The sequence below is a fragment of the Anabrus simplex genome, chromosome 1 (genome assembly GCF_040414725.1).
Source record: "Anabrus simplex isolate iqAnaSimp1 chromosome 1, ASM4041472v1, whole genome shotgun sequence".
NCBI lineage: Eukaryota > Metazoa > Arthropoda > Insecta > Orthoptera > Tettigoniidae > Anabrus > Anabrus simplex.
This window is the reverse complement of record NC_090265.1, coordinates 775,790,545-775,808,302: the sequence shown is the minus strand read 5'-3', so window position 1 is coordinate 775,808,302 and position 17,758 is coordinate 775,790,545. Positions and strand designations below refer to the sequence as shown.

The following is a 17,758-nucleotide window of genomic DNA, read 5'->3' as shown; positions in this document are numbered from 1 at the left end:
CTGTGTCTGAGGGAGGAAGACTGGTTATTGTTCATGCTGGAAAGAAAGATGGCTTTGTACCTGGTATGTTCTTACTTTATTTTACTTCATTTTATTATAGTGAGGTGATCTCTCTTTTCATAGTTATGAGGGTATTTAGGGTTTATAGTACGGATGTAAAGGGGGATAAAACCCCAACTTGAGTACAGTTCCTGTGTATGAGACCCTCACTAGGATTACTTGATTTGAGAACTGGAAAAGTTCAAAAGAAAGAAGCACGATTTGTTGTGGGTGATTTCTGACAAAAGAGTAGCGTTACAAAAATTTTGTCGAGTTTGGGCTGGGAAGACTTGGGTGAAAGGAGACGAGTGGCTGGACTAAGTGGTGTGTTCCGAGCTGTCGGTGGAGAGGTGGTGTGGAATGACATTGGTAGACGAATACGTTTCAGTGGTATTTTAAAAGTATGTAAGTTCATAGTACAATTATAAAGTTGAGGATGAAAAGTGGGGCAAATATTTTTGTTTTTTTTAAGAAGGGAGTTAGGGATTGGAGTAATTTACCAAGGGAGATGTTCAATAAATTTCCAAATTCTTTCCAATTATTGAAGAAAAGACTAGGCCTATCCCTGAAACTACATCTTCCACCTGGGCGACTGATCTAAGTGCAGATCAGTGGTGCCCGATTGATTGAAATTGACTGGCACGAGATCGGTAGTGGCATTATAACTTACCGCTCATTGGGTTCTGTACGTGGTTTTTGATTTTGACTTCTCCACTGTGAAGGGATCTCTTCGTTATTAAAAAGACTTGCAGGTATTCACTTTAGGCCAATGATTAACCTTAGAGAGGTACTTCAATCAAAACTTCCCCAGTGTATTTTCATATAATATTACTGGATATTTGTATCAGTAAATTACTTGTATTGCAGGCCTATTTATTATGTTTATTCTGCATTCGACAATCTCCACCTGAATCGGTGCTTGATATCTGACTGTTGAACACCTTCCAAGCTTCTTATTTCTTACTGCCTGATATAGGTTCAGTGTTCGCAGCAATTACATTTGTTCTAAGGTATTGAAATGGGTGTTTATACTTATATCTTTAATGCAAGTGATCGTGGACTTCTAATCCAGATATAGGCCTACTAATGGAAATACATTCATGAGAGATGTTAGGATAAAGTAATGTAAGTAGTAATTCATTGACTTCATCATCAGGTGACTTTGCTACACAGTAGTTTGTTTCACTTAAAATCAGACATCTTTTTGTATCATTCAACAGAAATCACATTTTTTATCAATTAATAGGCCTATCCTTGAAGAGGATCTCATATTTTTAGGGAATACTTTTTTTTAGAAGAAATAACTTCAAACTAAAACTTAAAATTCTTACAGGTGCTGATTTGATGCTACAAACTTGAAGAGAAATCAAGATTATGCTACAAAAGATGAGCTGCAAAGGTTGTGTAATATGAATCGAAGTCACTTAAAGAGGTACAGAAGCACCTAAACATAAGTTTAGGTAATGTTGTTTATATTCATGTTGTTGACTTTCATGTATGCATAATAATATTTCTCTGTTTCTTTAAAACCAGGTACATTGTTGACGAGATGCTGCACAGTGAAGGCCATACTGTCCTACGATTTCCTCCGTACCACTCATTTTTCAATGCCATCGAATTTGCATGGTCTGTGGCAAAACAGTATTATAACAAAACAGTGGCTTCAAGACCTGGTCATGGATTGGACAGAGCTACAGCTGTGTGGAAAGAATCTCTTGATCAGGTAGGCCAAGTGGAAATGTTATTTATTGTATATAGGCAAGTGGAGTTTATAATATACTTGTCAGGTTGTGATACTTCAATATATTCTACAGGTGACAGCAGAGATGTGGAGAAATGAAGTGAAACACACTGAGAAGAAGATTGTCGAGTCGGCCAACTAACTGGGTCATCTTTGAAAATGTCTTTTTCTATCGGCAGAGGCTTTTTTTTTAATCGTCATATTTTGTATAGGCTACACGAGATGGACAGTAGCCCACTGGTTTTCTGATTAAACATAATTTATTTAAGCTATTGCATCAGTCTACTTACATACTCACTGTCCACGTATACCGGTAACCTGGTGATTTGATTATTGAAGCATTGTGCAATGATGCGACATACAAACTGAGACAATTTCGAGTGGTCATGAGCATAACTCATAGTCATAGGGTAGGCTAAATAATAATGTTATTGGCTTTATGTCCCACTAACAACTTTTATGGTTTTTTTGAGATGTCGACGTGCTGGAATTTAGTCCTGCAGGAGCTCTTATGTGCTAGTAAATCTACTGACACGAGGCTGAGCACCTTCAAATGCCATCGCACTGAGCTCGGCCCTGCCAAGTTGGGTTCAGAAGGCCAGCGCCTCATCCGTCTGAGCCATTCAGACAGGCGTGGAGGCTAGAGAGCTGAGTTTAAGTAATTGTCGAACGTCAACTAGTTATAAAAATACTGATTGATTAAACTAATACGGTAATTAGAATAACCTAATTGCCTACCTACTTACAAGCTAGGTATTTTGGAATTATGTTCTGACTATCTTTTTAACACTGCAAATAAATCCATCTATTATTTAAAACTTCCTGTAAGAAGAGGACAGTGAATGCGAGTGGGTATTATTTTCAAATGAGCTGAGCTCGAGAGTCCATTGTAGCATATGATTTTTCCAGTGTACCATGACTCTGTATGTATTGCTTCAGAGGAAGTTTGGCTCCCCGCCAATGTCCAGTGTACCGATAATGAGCCGTGTGTGTGTTGTGTCTCACTGATCCGTGACTACGCACGATTCTTTCAGTGTGCCATGATTCACTGTGTCTCGCTGCAACGGAAGCTCGGCTCCCCGCCAGTGTCCATTATGCCGATAAGGAGCCGTGTGTGTCATGTGGCTCACTGAGCCGTGATTGTGCATGATTTGTGTGCCGTGAGCTTGCCGTTCCTGTGAATCGATTCACTCGGACACTTGAATGAATCGATACACTGCTTCGAATCATGCACTCAGTAGCCAACATTAGTACAGGTACATAGTACATTACCATTAAACAGATAGCATTGCAAAGTAATTCGTCTTTACCATAATAATAATAATAATAATAATAATAATAATAATAATAATCGTATGGCCTCAGTTACCGTGTGTAGACATTTCAAGTTGACGCCATCTGGCTGTCTGCTTGTCAATTTTGACGTTCCGTTTTATTCTAGGCCCACTAGATGGCAGACCGAGTATACCGAAACTCTCTTGGGCGTCTCTGGCTGAGATTTAATTAATTTTGTCAGGTAAACACCAAATGTGTCGCCAGAGATCTTTTACATGCCGATATCGTACGGCATGGAGTGTCGAATGGACTTTTTTCCGCCCTTCAAAAATCCGACTACCTCTGCCGGGTTTGAACCCGCTATCTTGGGATCCGGAAGCCGTCACTCTACCACTGATCCACAGAGGCAGCTGTCTTTACCATGAAATACATCGTCAACATAGATTAGTGAGGTTGGACATCCTGCCCGTCATCATTCATGAGTCGCTGTTGAACATACTGTACTTGTCAAAACTAGTAAGTTTCTATTTTACACAATAATAGTGAAATGTTGATGAAGACGACATACACCCAGCCCCCCGTGCCAGAGATATTAACCAACGGTGGTTCAAATTCGTGACCCTGTCGGGAATCAAACCCGCATCCTGTGACCAAAGGCCAGCACGCTAACCATTTAGCCATGGGGCCGGACAATAATAGTGAAAAACCACGTTCACTGCAGCTATTGTTGACTGGATATTTCTTCTCTTTAAAGAACAGTGAGTACCACGAATTAATATCCTGTTTTGTTGATTCCTGTAAACTTTGTATGTACCGGTACGGTGTTGGTTCGCCAGTTCCTAGCGTATCTACTGAATGAAAACTTTGTAGATCAATGGATTCAGTTTTATGTTTATTGCCTTCAGTCGTCACGGCAGTGCTTTCAATGACAACAGTCGCTCGAGTACAATTCCTGTCGAACCTAACCTAACCCTGTGACAATCAGTGGTTTTCGGTGGATCACAACCTAACCGGTCATTATAATTTGTTTTCGGTGGATCACAACCAAACCTGTCCCTATCAGTGGTTTTCGGAAGAATACAGACTCTTGAATCAATGTGTGAAAATGGGAAAGTGCAGAAAACCCTCTTCAGGAATGCCAATCTCAAAGTCCATAGTCTTTTTAGCGTTGTCACACAGCTGAAATGTCACTTTAGAGGTAATTGTAAAAAGTCTTGTATATAGGCTCTACAGATACATAGTACATTACCAATTCCATCTCGATAGCTATGAGACGCACACTGCATAGCGGTTTCGCTCTATAGATAAATCATATTATAGTGAAAAAAATTTGTTTAAAAAAAATCTGACATGAAGGTCCAGAAGGAAAATACTTTCATTAGAATTCTTATTTATGTGTTCACCACCCTAGTAGGTTTAAATAAACCTTATAAATGCTTCGTAAGGCCCATTCTCGAATATGGATCTGCATGCTGGGATGCGTACAGGATGGGTTTAATAAATTCCCTAGAGAAAGTTCAAAGAAGAGCGATGCGTTTCGTAACTGGGAATAGGAGGAATACCATTAATTGAGAAAGTCTTGAATCTAGAAGAACTAGAGCTCGCCTGTGTGGTCTTTATAAGAGCTATACGGAAAGGGCTGCTTGGAGTTGTATTAGGAATAATTTGGAACCTCCCTCATACTTATCGAGAAATTATCATAAGCATAAAAACCAGCATACGGATGTGGGCAAGTTTTCCTTCGTCAACAGGATCGTAAGGGATTGGAATAAATTACCTGCAGCAGTCTTTGATAGATTCCCTTCTGGTATCAAGTCATTTAAGAAGACCATTAGTGTTTGTGTAAAGTGAAAAGTAAAAGTTGTAAATTATGGGCACTGAATTTGTGATTTTCTGCTTGGATTCGATTGTGAAACTGGGAGGTTTTTACTTGTGGTATTCTCTTTCCAGGAAATTGCTTGCTGTACTCATGTTTTTGTAATTGTTGTTGTTCTTGGTTAATTAATAATGTTTTTAACTTTATTTTTTATCACTTGTAACGTTAAGCTAGTAGTAAGCTCAATCTATAGTTTTGTAAGCCATAGTGGAAATAATTAAATTGTGTGTGAAACTGTACATGATGCTGGATTTAAAACGACTAGTAGTATTTCTTGTAATATTTTTTATGGAATTCCTTTTTGTACCGATACTTGAGTTGTTGTAGTTGTTGGGTAGTAGGTTTTAACTTTATCATCACTTGTAGTGTTAAGCTAGTAGCAAGTTCAGTCTGTAGTATTGTAATTTGTAGTGTTAAGTACTGGAAATACTTACGTTGTGTGCGAATATGTATATAATGACACTGGATTTAGAAAGTTAAATTAGTAGTATTTCTTGCTTGTTGTAATGTTGTTGTTGTAGGGTAATTACGGTTTAACTTCACTTTATTATCACTTATAATGGTAAGCTAGTAGTAAGGTCAACCTATAATATTGTTAAGCACTATAAATACTTAAGTTGTGTGAGAATTTGTATATGATGTTGCTCGATTTAGAATATTAAACTAGCAGTAATGCTTGCAATATTTTCCTTCCATATATTTGCTTCTTGTACTCTTGTTCTTTGCTTGTTTGTTTGTTTTTTTGTTTGTTGTTGTTGGGTAATTATGTTAACTTTACTTTATTATTACATTACTGTAAGTGACCGTTGCCACCGGGATATTTCCCATTTGCAATTTAATAATAATAATAATAATAATGAGTGCCAGGGGTTTAACGTAATTTGGAAGGAATGTTTTGCGTATGATAAACGAGTACCAGGTTAACTACTGGGGGGCAAGGGCGGCATGCGTAGAGCTAACCACTCCACTCCACCAAGTGCCAACGTTATGGATAGTGGAAGCCTTCACCTTCCACTCTTCCAATGACTTTCATGGTTTGTACGGAGATGACTTTGCTTTTTGCTTTTTAAATATTAGTATTCATGTTTATTATGTTTGTTTATTCATACCCCTGCTTTGTAATTCAGTGACCATGGAATGGCTCTAAATGTTGTAAATTATATTTATATTTACTTGTATTTATTTCCTTTTTCCATATTGCACATGTTTGTTGTTATTATTATTACTGCTACATATCGCTTAACATGTAAATAAACTAATATTTAATACAGTAAATAATGTTTATCTCTTTGGATTCATTTTTTCGTTGCATATTCCTTTTGCTATGACAACATTACTTCTTTATGATATAAATAAATATAAAATAAAAGTATTTCTTCCCAAACATATTTGTTATACGTGCACCAATCAGAGAACCAACTAGGGAAGTACCTTTTACTAAGGTGCATAATGTTTTTGCATACATGTATAATTGAAGAACTGAAGATCCATATACAGGTAAGTGGGTCGCCCATGTGGTAGGCCTATTACGCGTCATAGGAAACTGAGTGAACTGGCTGTGCAGTTTGATCACATTGCTGTGAGCTTGGTATCAGGAGATGGTGATGGATTTGAACCCCACACTCGGCAGGTCTGAATTTTTTTTTCGCCCGTCATTTTCATTTCAGGCTAGTGCTGTGTCTGTACGCTTATGTACATTTTAAACGTTTGAAATCTTAGCCCTCTTTCCTATCCCATTCTTGCCTCACAACCTGTCTTCATGTGATTTAAGGCAATGTATATGTAAAAATCTGGTAATGTTGTTTGACTCATAGTGCTCCTGTACATTGGTTTCTGTAATGTTGTAAGCTTGAGATACACCAACTTGTAAGCTGAAAATATTTTTCAAATGCCAAATGCCGTAAAAGTACTTAGTGGGATGTAAAGCTCTTAGCATTATTATTGAAAGGAAGGACAGATATGTCTTATGTGGTAAGTCCTTGAACTTGCAGAAATCGCAATGAATTATACAATCTATATTCCCTCCCCCCTTCCTTTTTTTTTTTGCTTTACGTCTCTCCGACACAGCTAGGTCTTATGGCGACGACCCCCCTTCCTTTAAGAATGCAGTTATAGTAATGCGTACATCAGAATAAAGGCAGGATTTTTTAAAATTAATTTAAGCAAGTGAAGGAGAGAATGTATGACTAGCTCAGGTTGGCGGATTCGAGTTAGGCGGTATTTGAAAGTGCTCAAATACGCCAGCCTCATGTCTAGATCTACCGGTACATAAAGAACTCTTGCGGGACGAAATACTGGCACCTCGGCGTATATGAAAACGATAGAAGTAGATAGTAGAAGTAATATTCAATTCTGCAGTGAGCTTGAAAGCTGACCTAATTTCCGTTCACGTAGCTTGGCACATTAGTGTTCTTATATGGTGGGTTCGAGTCCGGCGGTATTTGAAAGTGCTCAAATACGCCAGTGTCATGTCTAGATCTACCGGTACATGAAATAACTCTTGCGGGACGAAATTTTTTGGCAGTAGAACTTATTACATTATTATTTTCAAATCCGCAGTGAACTTGAAAGCTGACCTAATTTCCGTTCACGGAGCTTGGCACATTAGTATTCCTATATGTTTCCGGGTAAGCTTGAAGATATAACCAGCCTGCAGGCTGAAAATATGCCCAGTAATCTCTCTCCTTACTGGTTACCGGTATTGAAGAGAGAAGGAAATGTTCGCGCAAAAGAAAGGGAAGTCATTGGATGTCTGGAACTTTCGAAAATCACACTGCAAAGATTTATTAAATAAATTGTATCGTTTAACACGCCCCTCTTTTCAAGAATATGGTTAGTACGCCTACTGTATATCAAAATAAAGACAGATACATGTAACATTAATTTGAGTGAGAAAGTGTGTTTATTTCCTTAATTCCTCATTGAGCGTGGAAACCGACTTAATTATGAATATCTTGATTTATTTTATCTTAACTTTTAGCATTTACTAGGGTAGGGACACATTCATTATCGGTGTTTACATTGAGGTTAGTTTGTTATGGTTATGTCTGGTGATTTTAATATGTAACCAGGCAGGTTGGCAGCAGTGATCAGCCATTACAAAAAAGAGAAAAGAAGAGCATCGGGCGGCGATATTTACTTTCTGGGGTATTTCCTTACGCGGCGATTACTATAAATATATACACACTATGGAGTATTTTCATTCCTACTAGGACGTGAACTTTCCAGTCTCAACGACCTGACTCGTATGAGCTCTTCTTGAATTACTGTGCGATACATTTATATTTTCTTTGATCGTCATAGAAATATCACTATTCTCTCAAAATGCAATTTTTTGTCTTTCTAATGTGCTTTTGTAAGGAGTCCGAGACCTTGGAGCGATCCGAGACTTCGTCTCTACAGCAACGCAGGCATTTCGAGTGGCCTGCATCTTCGAAGAATCCAGTGAAATGGCGGTATTGATGATGAGATAAAGATTATGAAAACATGTGTTTTTATTTGCAATTTATTCTCGTAATGCCATTGTAATCGTGCTGAGGAATGGAGGGATAGCCTGACATCTAGTGGCACTATTTGAACTGCAGCTGCTCTGTCAATTTAGTAACACGTATGCAGAAACCTTTACTTACCTCGTAGACAACGTCCAGGTTCACAAAATCCAATTCACTAGCCCTCTCGCAACCTTTATTTATTTATTTATTTATTTATTTATTTATTTATTTATTTATTTATTTATTTATTTATTTATGACTGCTATACACTGCTCTCATGGGACAAACTGTGAGGATGTTTCTGCTGCATCCTCACTGCTGAGCAAGAGTGTGTAAGATGACTGGTGTACATTAGCCTTATGGGACTAACTCTGTGGTGCTATGCTAGAGCTACCTCGGTGTCTTACAACTTGTAACCTAGGACTTACTGGTCTTACGATAATAGCTTGCGAACATTGAGTAAGTTGGCTACTAACCCGAGCTAGTATACGCTGCTATGTATGCTCCACTAAAGGACATGACAAGGGAACAAGATATATTTGCACTGCGTGCGATTTATTACACTCTGTGTAGATCCAAGTTTTCGGAAGTCTCATGGAAAGTAAGACAGACATTTATATCTCAGTGTCATAAAATAATTATCATGTATCTCTTTTGCATTTGTAACAAAATATAAACTACTTATTTGCACCATACACTCTCTAACGCCAAAATATTTGTGTTTTGAACAATTTTCAATTTATTTCAGCAGGCTTTGATTAAAATATTATTTGAATATGATTCAGAGTGGACCATGGGAAGAATAATTTACGCCACATTATTCGGCCACTAAAAATAAAAATGTGTGCCAAAAAGATTTATTTTCCCATTCCCAGCCAAAAATTAAAAAAAAACTGTTTCACTGCACCGAAAATGGCCGGTGAAAGGATTAAATGTGCGTCGGTTAGTTCCAAAACTCAATATGTCCACAAAAATTTAAAAAGGATATATTTTATGTTTCATAATCTTTGGTGCTCTCTGTTCAATACGCGATAATGCTTTATTTCATAAGTCACCTTATTCTTTAGATAATTAACCTTAAAATTTCCGTTCTGTTCCAAAACTGAGTATGTCCACAACTTGATCTGTTGTCCACAACTTTACATGTCCAAAATTACCTGGTAACAGAAGGAAGCTTATTTTTGTAAGAATGATTTGATGTTAATAATGCGTAGTTCAATGTATCGACAGTGATTTCTTTCTATAGAGAAGCCAATGACAACACACGTTGCAGCTTTTTATAACTAGTTCAATTTATGGTGAAACAGGAGAGTGTAGTCTGTGAATACAGCATTACAGTTGCCGACCCAGGACGTAGTAGAAAAATATCAGGAGATGTCCGTACACTGTACACCAGTGTAGATATAACATGCCGACTGTAAACGAGATCAAATTATGATGGTTATGTTAAGGAAGTGGTTCAAAATTGTCGCTTCAAATCACATGAAAACAGTACTTGTAGTTTTTTCGATACCAGGATATTCTTTTGTGGCTCAAAAAATGAAAGAATAATCCAAAGAAGGGAAATCAATCTTCAGCCAGGAATTTATAGAGATAATGTTCAAAAATTTGGAAATGCAATCTGTCCAGATATTTTTAATTGGAAGAAAACGGTCGGTGAAGTTTTAAAACTACCTGCTAATTAGCTTTTCAAATTTGCTCCCATGAAAAGATTAATCTAAAACAACTCAAAAAGCACTTTGGAAGTGAATGGGAATGTAATGTAGATCTCAGCTTCTATAAGGAACTGGCAAAGTCTAGACAACTGAACTACCAAGATCAGAATAAACAACAGGAGGGAGAAGGTGAGCCAGTAATTGACAGTTATGCTATTTGGAAGTGTTCTCCAAGAAGATAATATTAACTTACTCTTAATGTTAAAATAATCATTCAAGTTGAAAATGTTCCCATTGTAAAATATAGGATTGTTATCAAATAATAGCTATCTAAAACTTAACGTGAAAATACGAATGTTTAATTGTATTAAGTCTGCAACTTTCCTCAGAATCTATTCCAAAACACATTGTGTCCATTGTTCTTTTTTTCCAGAATTGAACATGTCCACTTTTACTTTCCAAAACTCAACATATCCCAAAACCCTTCATTATTATTTAACTCTAGTGAAATCTTACATTATTATCATTGTTGTTAATTCATTAATAACAACTGTGTTTATGACAATACAGATTCTCATCTGTTAAATGCTGATATTAACACTGATAACAGTGTCTTCATTTTTTCTCAATTTGCTTTAACACGGACCTGTTGAGTTTTGGAACTATCCGACTGATGTGTCTTCGTTCACAGCAGTAAGAAGAGAAAATTAATAATGGATGTATATTTTGAGGACTGTAAATTTGTAATATTTTTGAAATAACATTGGTTGAGCACACGTAAGTGTTGAACTTCCCCTTTTATTCAGAGCGATGTTCATCTCACTTTCATCAATTTTCCAATTATTGATCAGGTCACTAAGGGATCAGTTTGTAGTGAATTAGACTGTTCATATTATCTCAGTAAATATTGCTTCTGAAAACAATGACTCTTACCATGCCAGTGTGTTGAGGAGAATTCCCATTCCTGTTGCCGGTGTCATATTACTTTCCAATACCAATGTGCAGCCCACCAGGTGGCTATGATTAATAATAATGTTATGGTTTTTACGTCCTACTAACTACTTTTGACGGTTTTCAGAGACGCCTAGGTACCGAAATTTTGTCCCGCAGGAGTTCTTTTACGTGCCGTTAAAACTACCGACAAGAGACCGTCGTATTTGAGCACCTTCAAATATCACCGGACTGAACCACGATCGAACCTGCCAAACTGGGGTCAGAAAGCCAGCACCTTAACCGTCTGAGGCACTCACCACCCATGATCGTTAAGGCGTGAAGTCTATATGGTCTGACACGTGGTTAACCGGTTCGTGCCCCGATCGTGGAGAAATTTTACCATTTGAATGTTGGTCGGCAGGGTAGGAGGGGTAGTCTTACACAATTTCTAATTATTAGATTGCTTTCCAAAAGCCCATAGTTCGACTCCAAACCTCCCCGAAGTGTTTTGATGGAGTAAGGGCATATGACACGATTGATTGTGATTCTTCCGTCGGATGGCGACGTTAATCGTTGATCAGTCTCTTTGTTGTTATTCAACAGGAGTAGGCTACATGCCAACATCGGATTTCACCGTCTCCCTACCGCAGGTCACCCACGGGAATCAAAGAGAAAGACCTACAGCAGACGAGGCGACAATGTCCTCAGACATTCCTGCCACTAAATCCCATGTATAAGAGGATGTAGGTTATTCAGCCCGAATGCTGTTTTGACCTTCCAAAGGTCCAACAACAGCTGTCGTAGACAGCCTAGGTAGTCACTGAAGAGGCATACTAGGGAAATGAGAAATGAGATAGTTTCGAGTTGCTTTCTTCAATGAGTCAGAAGTTGAACAGCCTGCCAAGCCCACTGAAATGCATGCACCAGCCGACACTATGAGCGATATTTTCATAACATTCGTAGCAGAGACTGGCTGCTAAGTAACGGCATTACGAGCATCGCTTACACCTCAGTCACTTTCATATTGTCAAAGCCAAGGATGAGACTGAGACAGATCAATGAAAGTAACCAGATTTATTCTGTCCATATCAGAAGACATAATGCACTGTAAACACTACATCTCACCAGCAGAGGCATACTGAAAGCCATACGATAAGTACATACATGTACTATGATACCATTAAGATATGTTTACTGCTACTTCGTTAGGACTATAACTAGTTAAATTATTTTGAGCTCCTATAAGCATTCAAATATTGTACTAAGTTTACCATAAATAATACACAGTATTAGTTAATATATGCTATACTTACAGTGAACGATGAGCATTATTCGTTTGCTGACAGTGGGTGGAACACCATTGGAAGCGATACAGAGGTAGGCTCCCATGTGAAGTCTGTTTACGCGAGTTATTGTGAACACAGGACCCTCTACGCTTAAAACTGAAACAGAACGGAACAAATGACCTTTAAAACATGTAATATTCATCAGTTAATTTGGAATGTGGATGCAATCGTTTGCTTCAATAGAATGTATAAAAGTTAAAACAAATATTAGCTCTAAATTTTTCATGTCAATATTTGAGTCTATCAAGTTCTACGTACATCATTAACGTATCTCCACTACATTTGCGTGGGTTGCGTTACATACGCCTTTGCCCATTAGCATTCATAAACCATTGAGCATTCCAAGTATTGCGTTATTCCATAATATAAAGCAGGCTTTCTCAATCGGTGGGCCGTACAATGTGTACGGGGAGCGTATAAAACAAAACTGCAAATCCCATTTTCAAAACAAGAGACACTGTCCTCTTAAACACTACAATATATTTCCAAAACATCTTAAAATACAACTAGCACATTCCCTTCTCCTGCTTGCTGTAGACTAGTTACGGACAGTAATAAAGTCCTCAAACGGAGTTTCAACACCGGCATTAGATTTATATTTAAGCTGCGATATGATTTTCGCATTCCACCGTATTACGGGCAGTTGTCATGCCTTTGTTGCTGCTATTTGCTTTACGTCGCACGGACACAGATATGTCTTATGGCGACGATGGGATAGGAAAGGCCTAGGAAGTGGAAGGAAGCGGCCGTGGCCTTAATTAAGGTTCACCCCCGGCATTTGCCTGTTGTGAAAAATGGGAAACCACGGAAAACCATCTTCAGGGCTGCCGACAGTGGGGCTCGAACCCACTATCTCCCGATTACTGGATACTGGCCGCACTTAAGCGACTGCAGCTATCGAGCTCGGTTCATGCCTTTGTGCGCGCGAGGATCGCAGTCTGGACATGTTGATATTGCTACATGGAGTTCTAAATACAGGTGCACCGAATTACCTTTCATTAAATTTTAGTCACTTCTAATAATAATGTTATTTTTTACGTCCAACTAACTACTCTTTTTTTTATGGTTTTGGGAGACACCGAGTTTCCGGAATTTATTCCCGCAGTAGTTCTTTTACGTGCAGTAAATCTATCAACACGAGGCTGACGAATTTGAGCACCTTCAAATACCACCAGACTGAGCCAGGTTCCAATCTACCCAGTTGAGGTCAGAAGGCCAGCGCCTCAACCATGTAAGCCACTCAGCTCGGCATTAATTACCTGCCCTCGTAATATCCTTTGCCCTTTATCTGGAGTGTTCTACTTAACGTTTGTGAGAGCTGGACTAACTTACTGGAAAAAGACATTCATTGGAAGCAACTGAAATGTGGATTTGGAGGAAAATGACGAGGACATGCTGGACTGAATAAAGGACGAAACGAGATAAAATGAGTGTCCGAGGACAAGTTCAGCTCGTCAGATGCAGATCCTTAGATCTGACGCTCTTAGGCGACCTGTGCGTCATGATGTGGATGAAATTATGATGAGGACGGCACATACACCCAGCCCCCATGTCAGCGAAATTAACCAATTATTGTTAAAATTCACGACCCTGCCGGTAATCGAACTAGGGACGCCTGTGACCAAAGGCTAGCACGCTAACCGTTTAGCCGTGGAGCCGGACACGAATCAAGATCTTCTAAAGGAAGTCAATGAGCAACGGAGACTGATAAAGGGTATGTAAAGAAGTAATATAAAACTTGTGGGTCATATCCTGAAACGTAATGACTTCCTAGTAAACATCGTTGAAGGAAAAATAATAGGAAAGGAAGAGGAAGACCAAGGACGACTTACTTCGAGGATGTGAGAAGCTTGATGGGAAGTAAAAACTACAAGGAAGTGAAGAGAACAGCAGGACTAAGAGGAGAATTGTTGCAGTGGCAAGGCTTAGCCGTTAGTGTATGATATGACGTATCATAATCACAATACACGATCTCGCTCCTCTCTGACAATATCACTCAGTCACTCCAGAATTTACTGTACAACCGCTCCTTCGCAGTCAGTGCCGCTACGCTGTGGAATGCTCTCCCTACATTCTCACAAGAGATTTAAGATGAATTACCGAAATTACTTGCTGAATGCTTCCAGCTGAATTGTATGATGAATGAAATGTGAATGGATTCGTGAAAAAATATATGTTTCCCATTTTCACACCAGGCAAATGCTGGGGCTGTACCTTAATTAAGGCCACGGCCGTTTCCTTGCAACTCCTAGGCCTTTCTTATCCCATAGTCGCCATAAGACCTATCTGTGTCGATGCGACGTAAAGCCCCTAGCAAAAATATATATATATGTTACTAAAATTATTGATGTATTTGCTGATTAAATGTTTTCTTTTTTATTATTACTATTATTGGTTTTGAAAATGATTGCTTCATTCATATTATGATGTTTTGTGTTGTATATTTATTTATATTTTTACTATCACCGTATTATCACTGCTATTTATTAAATTTCAATTAATGGAAGTTTTAATGTTTAAAACCTTTCTTAACAGAAAAAGTAGGTGCCCCATTCTAAGAAAAATGTAAAATTAAGCAATTTCCTCAATTGTGTCGAAATTTGAAGGTTTAAAGGGTGCAGCAAAGTTTCAAATTATGAGCCTTGAATAGCTTTATAAAACTAAACAAAACATTTCAAAAATCACTTCCGGCCTATACGCTGTTCCGGTGAAACAGCCTAACCCTCTACTGCCCAATGTGACTTTTAAGTCACACATCATTCTGTACACATTTTCTACTGTTAGAATGCAATTGAGCCACTACTTTCCAGTGTAACTTTCAAGTTACAGTATGGCTGTGTGATTTTCAAGTGTTTATAGTTTAATAGTTATATGCATAAGCCACCAGGAAGCGCCAAATGTATGGTTGGGAGCATTTCCCAGGCACATGGCGGATAGCTAGTTTTACAATTATGTTTTGTGTTATTACTAACAAATTATATGCATAAAAATATAGAAACCAAAGGTAAGCATCTTGAATATTTTATGAGACTGTTATTTTATAAATTAGTCAATTTTCACATATTAGAACATTACTGCCCAGTGTGACCTGGAAGTCACAAACCTAATTTTTGAAAATCAAAAATGAAAATTCAATAAAAACTGCATTTATGTCTAGTTTACAACATATTTACTTAGTATATGGCAGAGAAAATTTTTTAAAACACAACAAAATAATTTGGGCAGTAGAGGGCTAAAATCACTTGTTTCCTTACTCGTTTTAAAAAATTCAAATCCTAGCCGAATCTACTTATTTACATGATATTTTCTGTAATGTGTTGCTGTCAGGCGTTTATTGATTTTTTGGAAACTCTCTACAGCGAATCTGGAACTCATATTAACGCTCATACTGGTACTTAAGTGAAACAATAGGTTTGTTCCAACGAGGACGGGAACTGTTTGCAAACTGGCTGATGCATGCGCAGTACGGAAAGAGCGTGCCGACATACTTCAAACTCAAACGCGGACTTGGAGCCGGTTGTTACAACAGACTATGGACCGTTCCTGAACCAGTTTGCGGACTGGCAAAGCAGTTCGTGCTCCACAACAAGTACTGTTCGTCAGAGACATGCGCAGTACACCAAAATAAGTGTGAGCTGTGCATTGTGGTCCATAGCTGTCACTTGGTGAAGCGTGAACAGCTGATCGGTATCATCTGGCGCGAGCAAACGACACGTTACACGTACAATTAAATAATAATAATAATAATAATAATAATAATAATAATAATAATAATAATAATAATAATAATAATGCTATTTGCTTTACGTCCCACTAACTACTCTTTTACGGTTTTCGGAGACCGTACAATTAAAGAGAAGTACGGCGTTGTTAAAAAATTATACAGTAAAAGTTAAAATGTTTTATTTGACTACAGACTAATAAAGTAAGAGGCTCAAGATAAAAACGAGAATGATTAATGACGATTTTAAAGGAGGTTCCTTGAGCCACTAGCTCACTGGGACATTCTATAACCAAAAACTAAATAAAATAAATTGTGATGATGATCTTATGAACTCGGACTCCAGTGAAGATGATCTAGGGATATATTACAATATCCCAAAAGCGAAAAATGAAGATTATTTAGGCAAGTTATTATAATTTTTTACTTGTTTGCAATTATATTCAAATGATATTTATTTTTTCTACATGTACGAGTAACTCATAATTTAGTAACCAAAATTCTCTTTCTCTCTCGCTTTCCACCTATAGAAGAAACAGTATCTCGCTATGACAATGAAACGTTCAAGGAGCATTTTCGCGTCAGTAGGGAGATAATGGAAAATACTGCAGAACGGTATGAAGGAAGTGACCAGTACAAACATCAGTCTGTCCAGTATGGAAAGCTTTCTGCACTCAGTCAGGTTTGTGTGCAGCTGCTGCAATAATAATAATAATAATAATAATAATAATAATAATAATAATAATAATAATAATAATAATAATAATAATAATAATAATGTTAATAATCGTTAAGTGTTGCTTTTCCAATAAAGGTTCAAATTTTCTTGTGGTTTATTGGGCATCAGACTGCAAGTTTCCGGGATGTTGCAGATCGGTTTGACATTTCTTTGAGCTCTCTACATAGATTTGTCAAACGATTGACTGTCTTCATTAGCAACTTATCTCCACAAGTGATCACTGAGCTCTTGAATTATTGTAGTGATAAAGTATTTAAAACCTATTGAAATAGCTTAATTGTGTGTATTTGTGATTCATTTAGTGATATTTATATAGTGGATTTTAGTGCTTGTTTGTAGAAATTGGGAGTAATGATATATATTTAAATTTTATAACAAGTAATACAGTTGGTCTTCAGTAAATTACGTTTTCTAGGTTAGGTAGGCTAGCTAGGTGTACCTTATTTCGAATTTAGGTTTAGGAAATACTTTAGGTAATAATATTAACTTTAAAAATGTTTGTAAATATCTGTAGGTTCGTTGGTATAATACTTACAAAGGCAGATTATCATTAGGAATAGTATCGTAACTTACGCCGAAACTTCTCCGGTATTTCGTATAGATATCCGTTCAAACTAACGCGAAGGTAATAATTTACTACATTAAAAAACACGATACGCCTGTAAACTTCCATTTAAAAAGAAGTTAAAGAGATTACACGGTATTAGTTAACAGTCGTATTGTTATTGATTATTGTCGTTCTTCATATTCAATATTCATTGTTGGCTATGTCGTGAACAAAGGGTGTATAAAATAGTGTAGCCAAGTCAATAGAAATAAAAATCAGCTGATCTTGTATTCCAATCATTTGTAGTTCTGAGAAGGTAGTTAAAGTATCCGTAATTTATATTTCGCTCCCTCGATCTTTCAGTATTTATGAGCGGTTAGCTAATAATAAAAAAG

General features: G+C 37.5%; 1 protein-coding gene and 1 long non-coding RNA gene across 2 annotated transcripts in view; one reads left to right on the top strand and one right to left on the bottom strand.

Moving 5' to 3' along the window:
• The window catches only part of LOC136856921 (neurotrimin-like), a 471,685-nt gene that overhangs the window by 24,285 nt on the left and 429,642 nt on the right, over positions 1-17,758 (bottom strand). Inside the window, exon 6 of the mRNA XM_068231048.1 lies at positions 12,324-12,452. Within this exon, the coding sequence (XP_068087149.1) occupies positions 12,324-12,452 (129 nt within the window). The remainder of the gene's footprint in view (positions 1-12,323; positions 12,453-17,758) is intronic.
• LOC137496977 (uncharacterized) lies at positions 15-1,627 on the top strand. Its single transcript, XR_011017553.1, has 3 exons — positions 15-63; positions 1,373-1,471; positions 1,573-1,627. It is a non-coding gene; the product is annotated as an uncharacterized lncRNA (long non-coding RNA).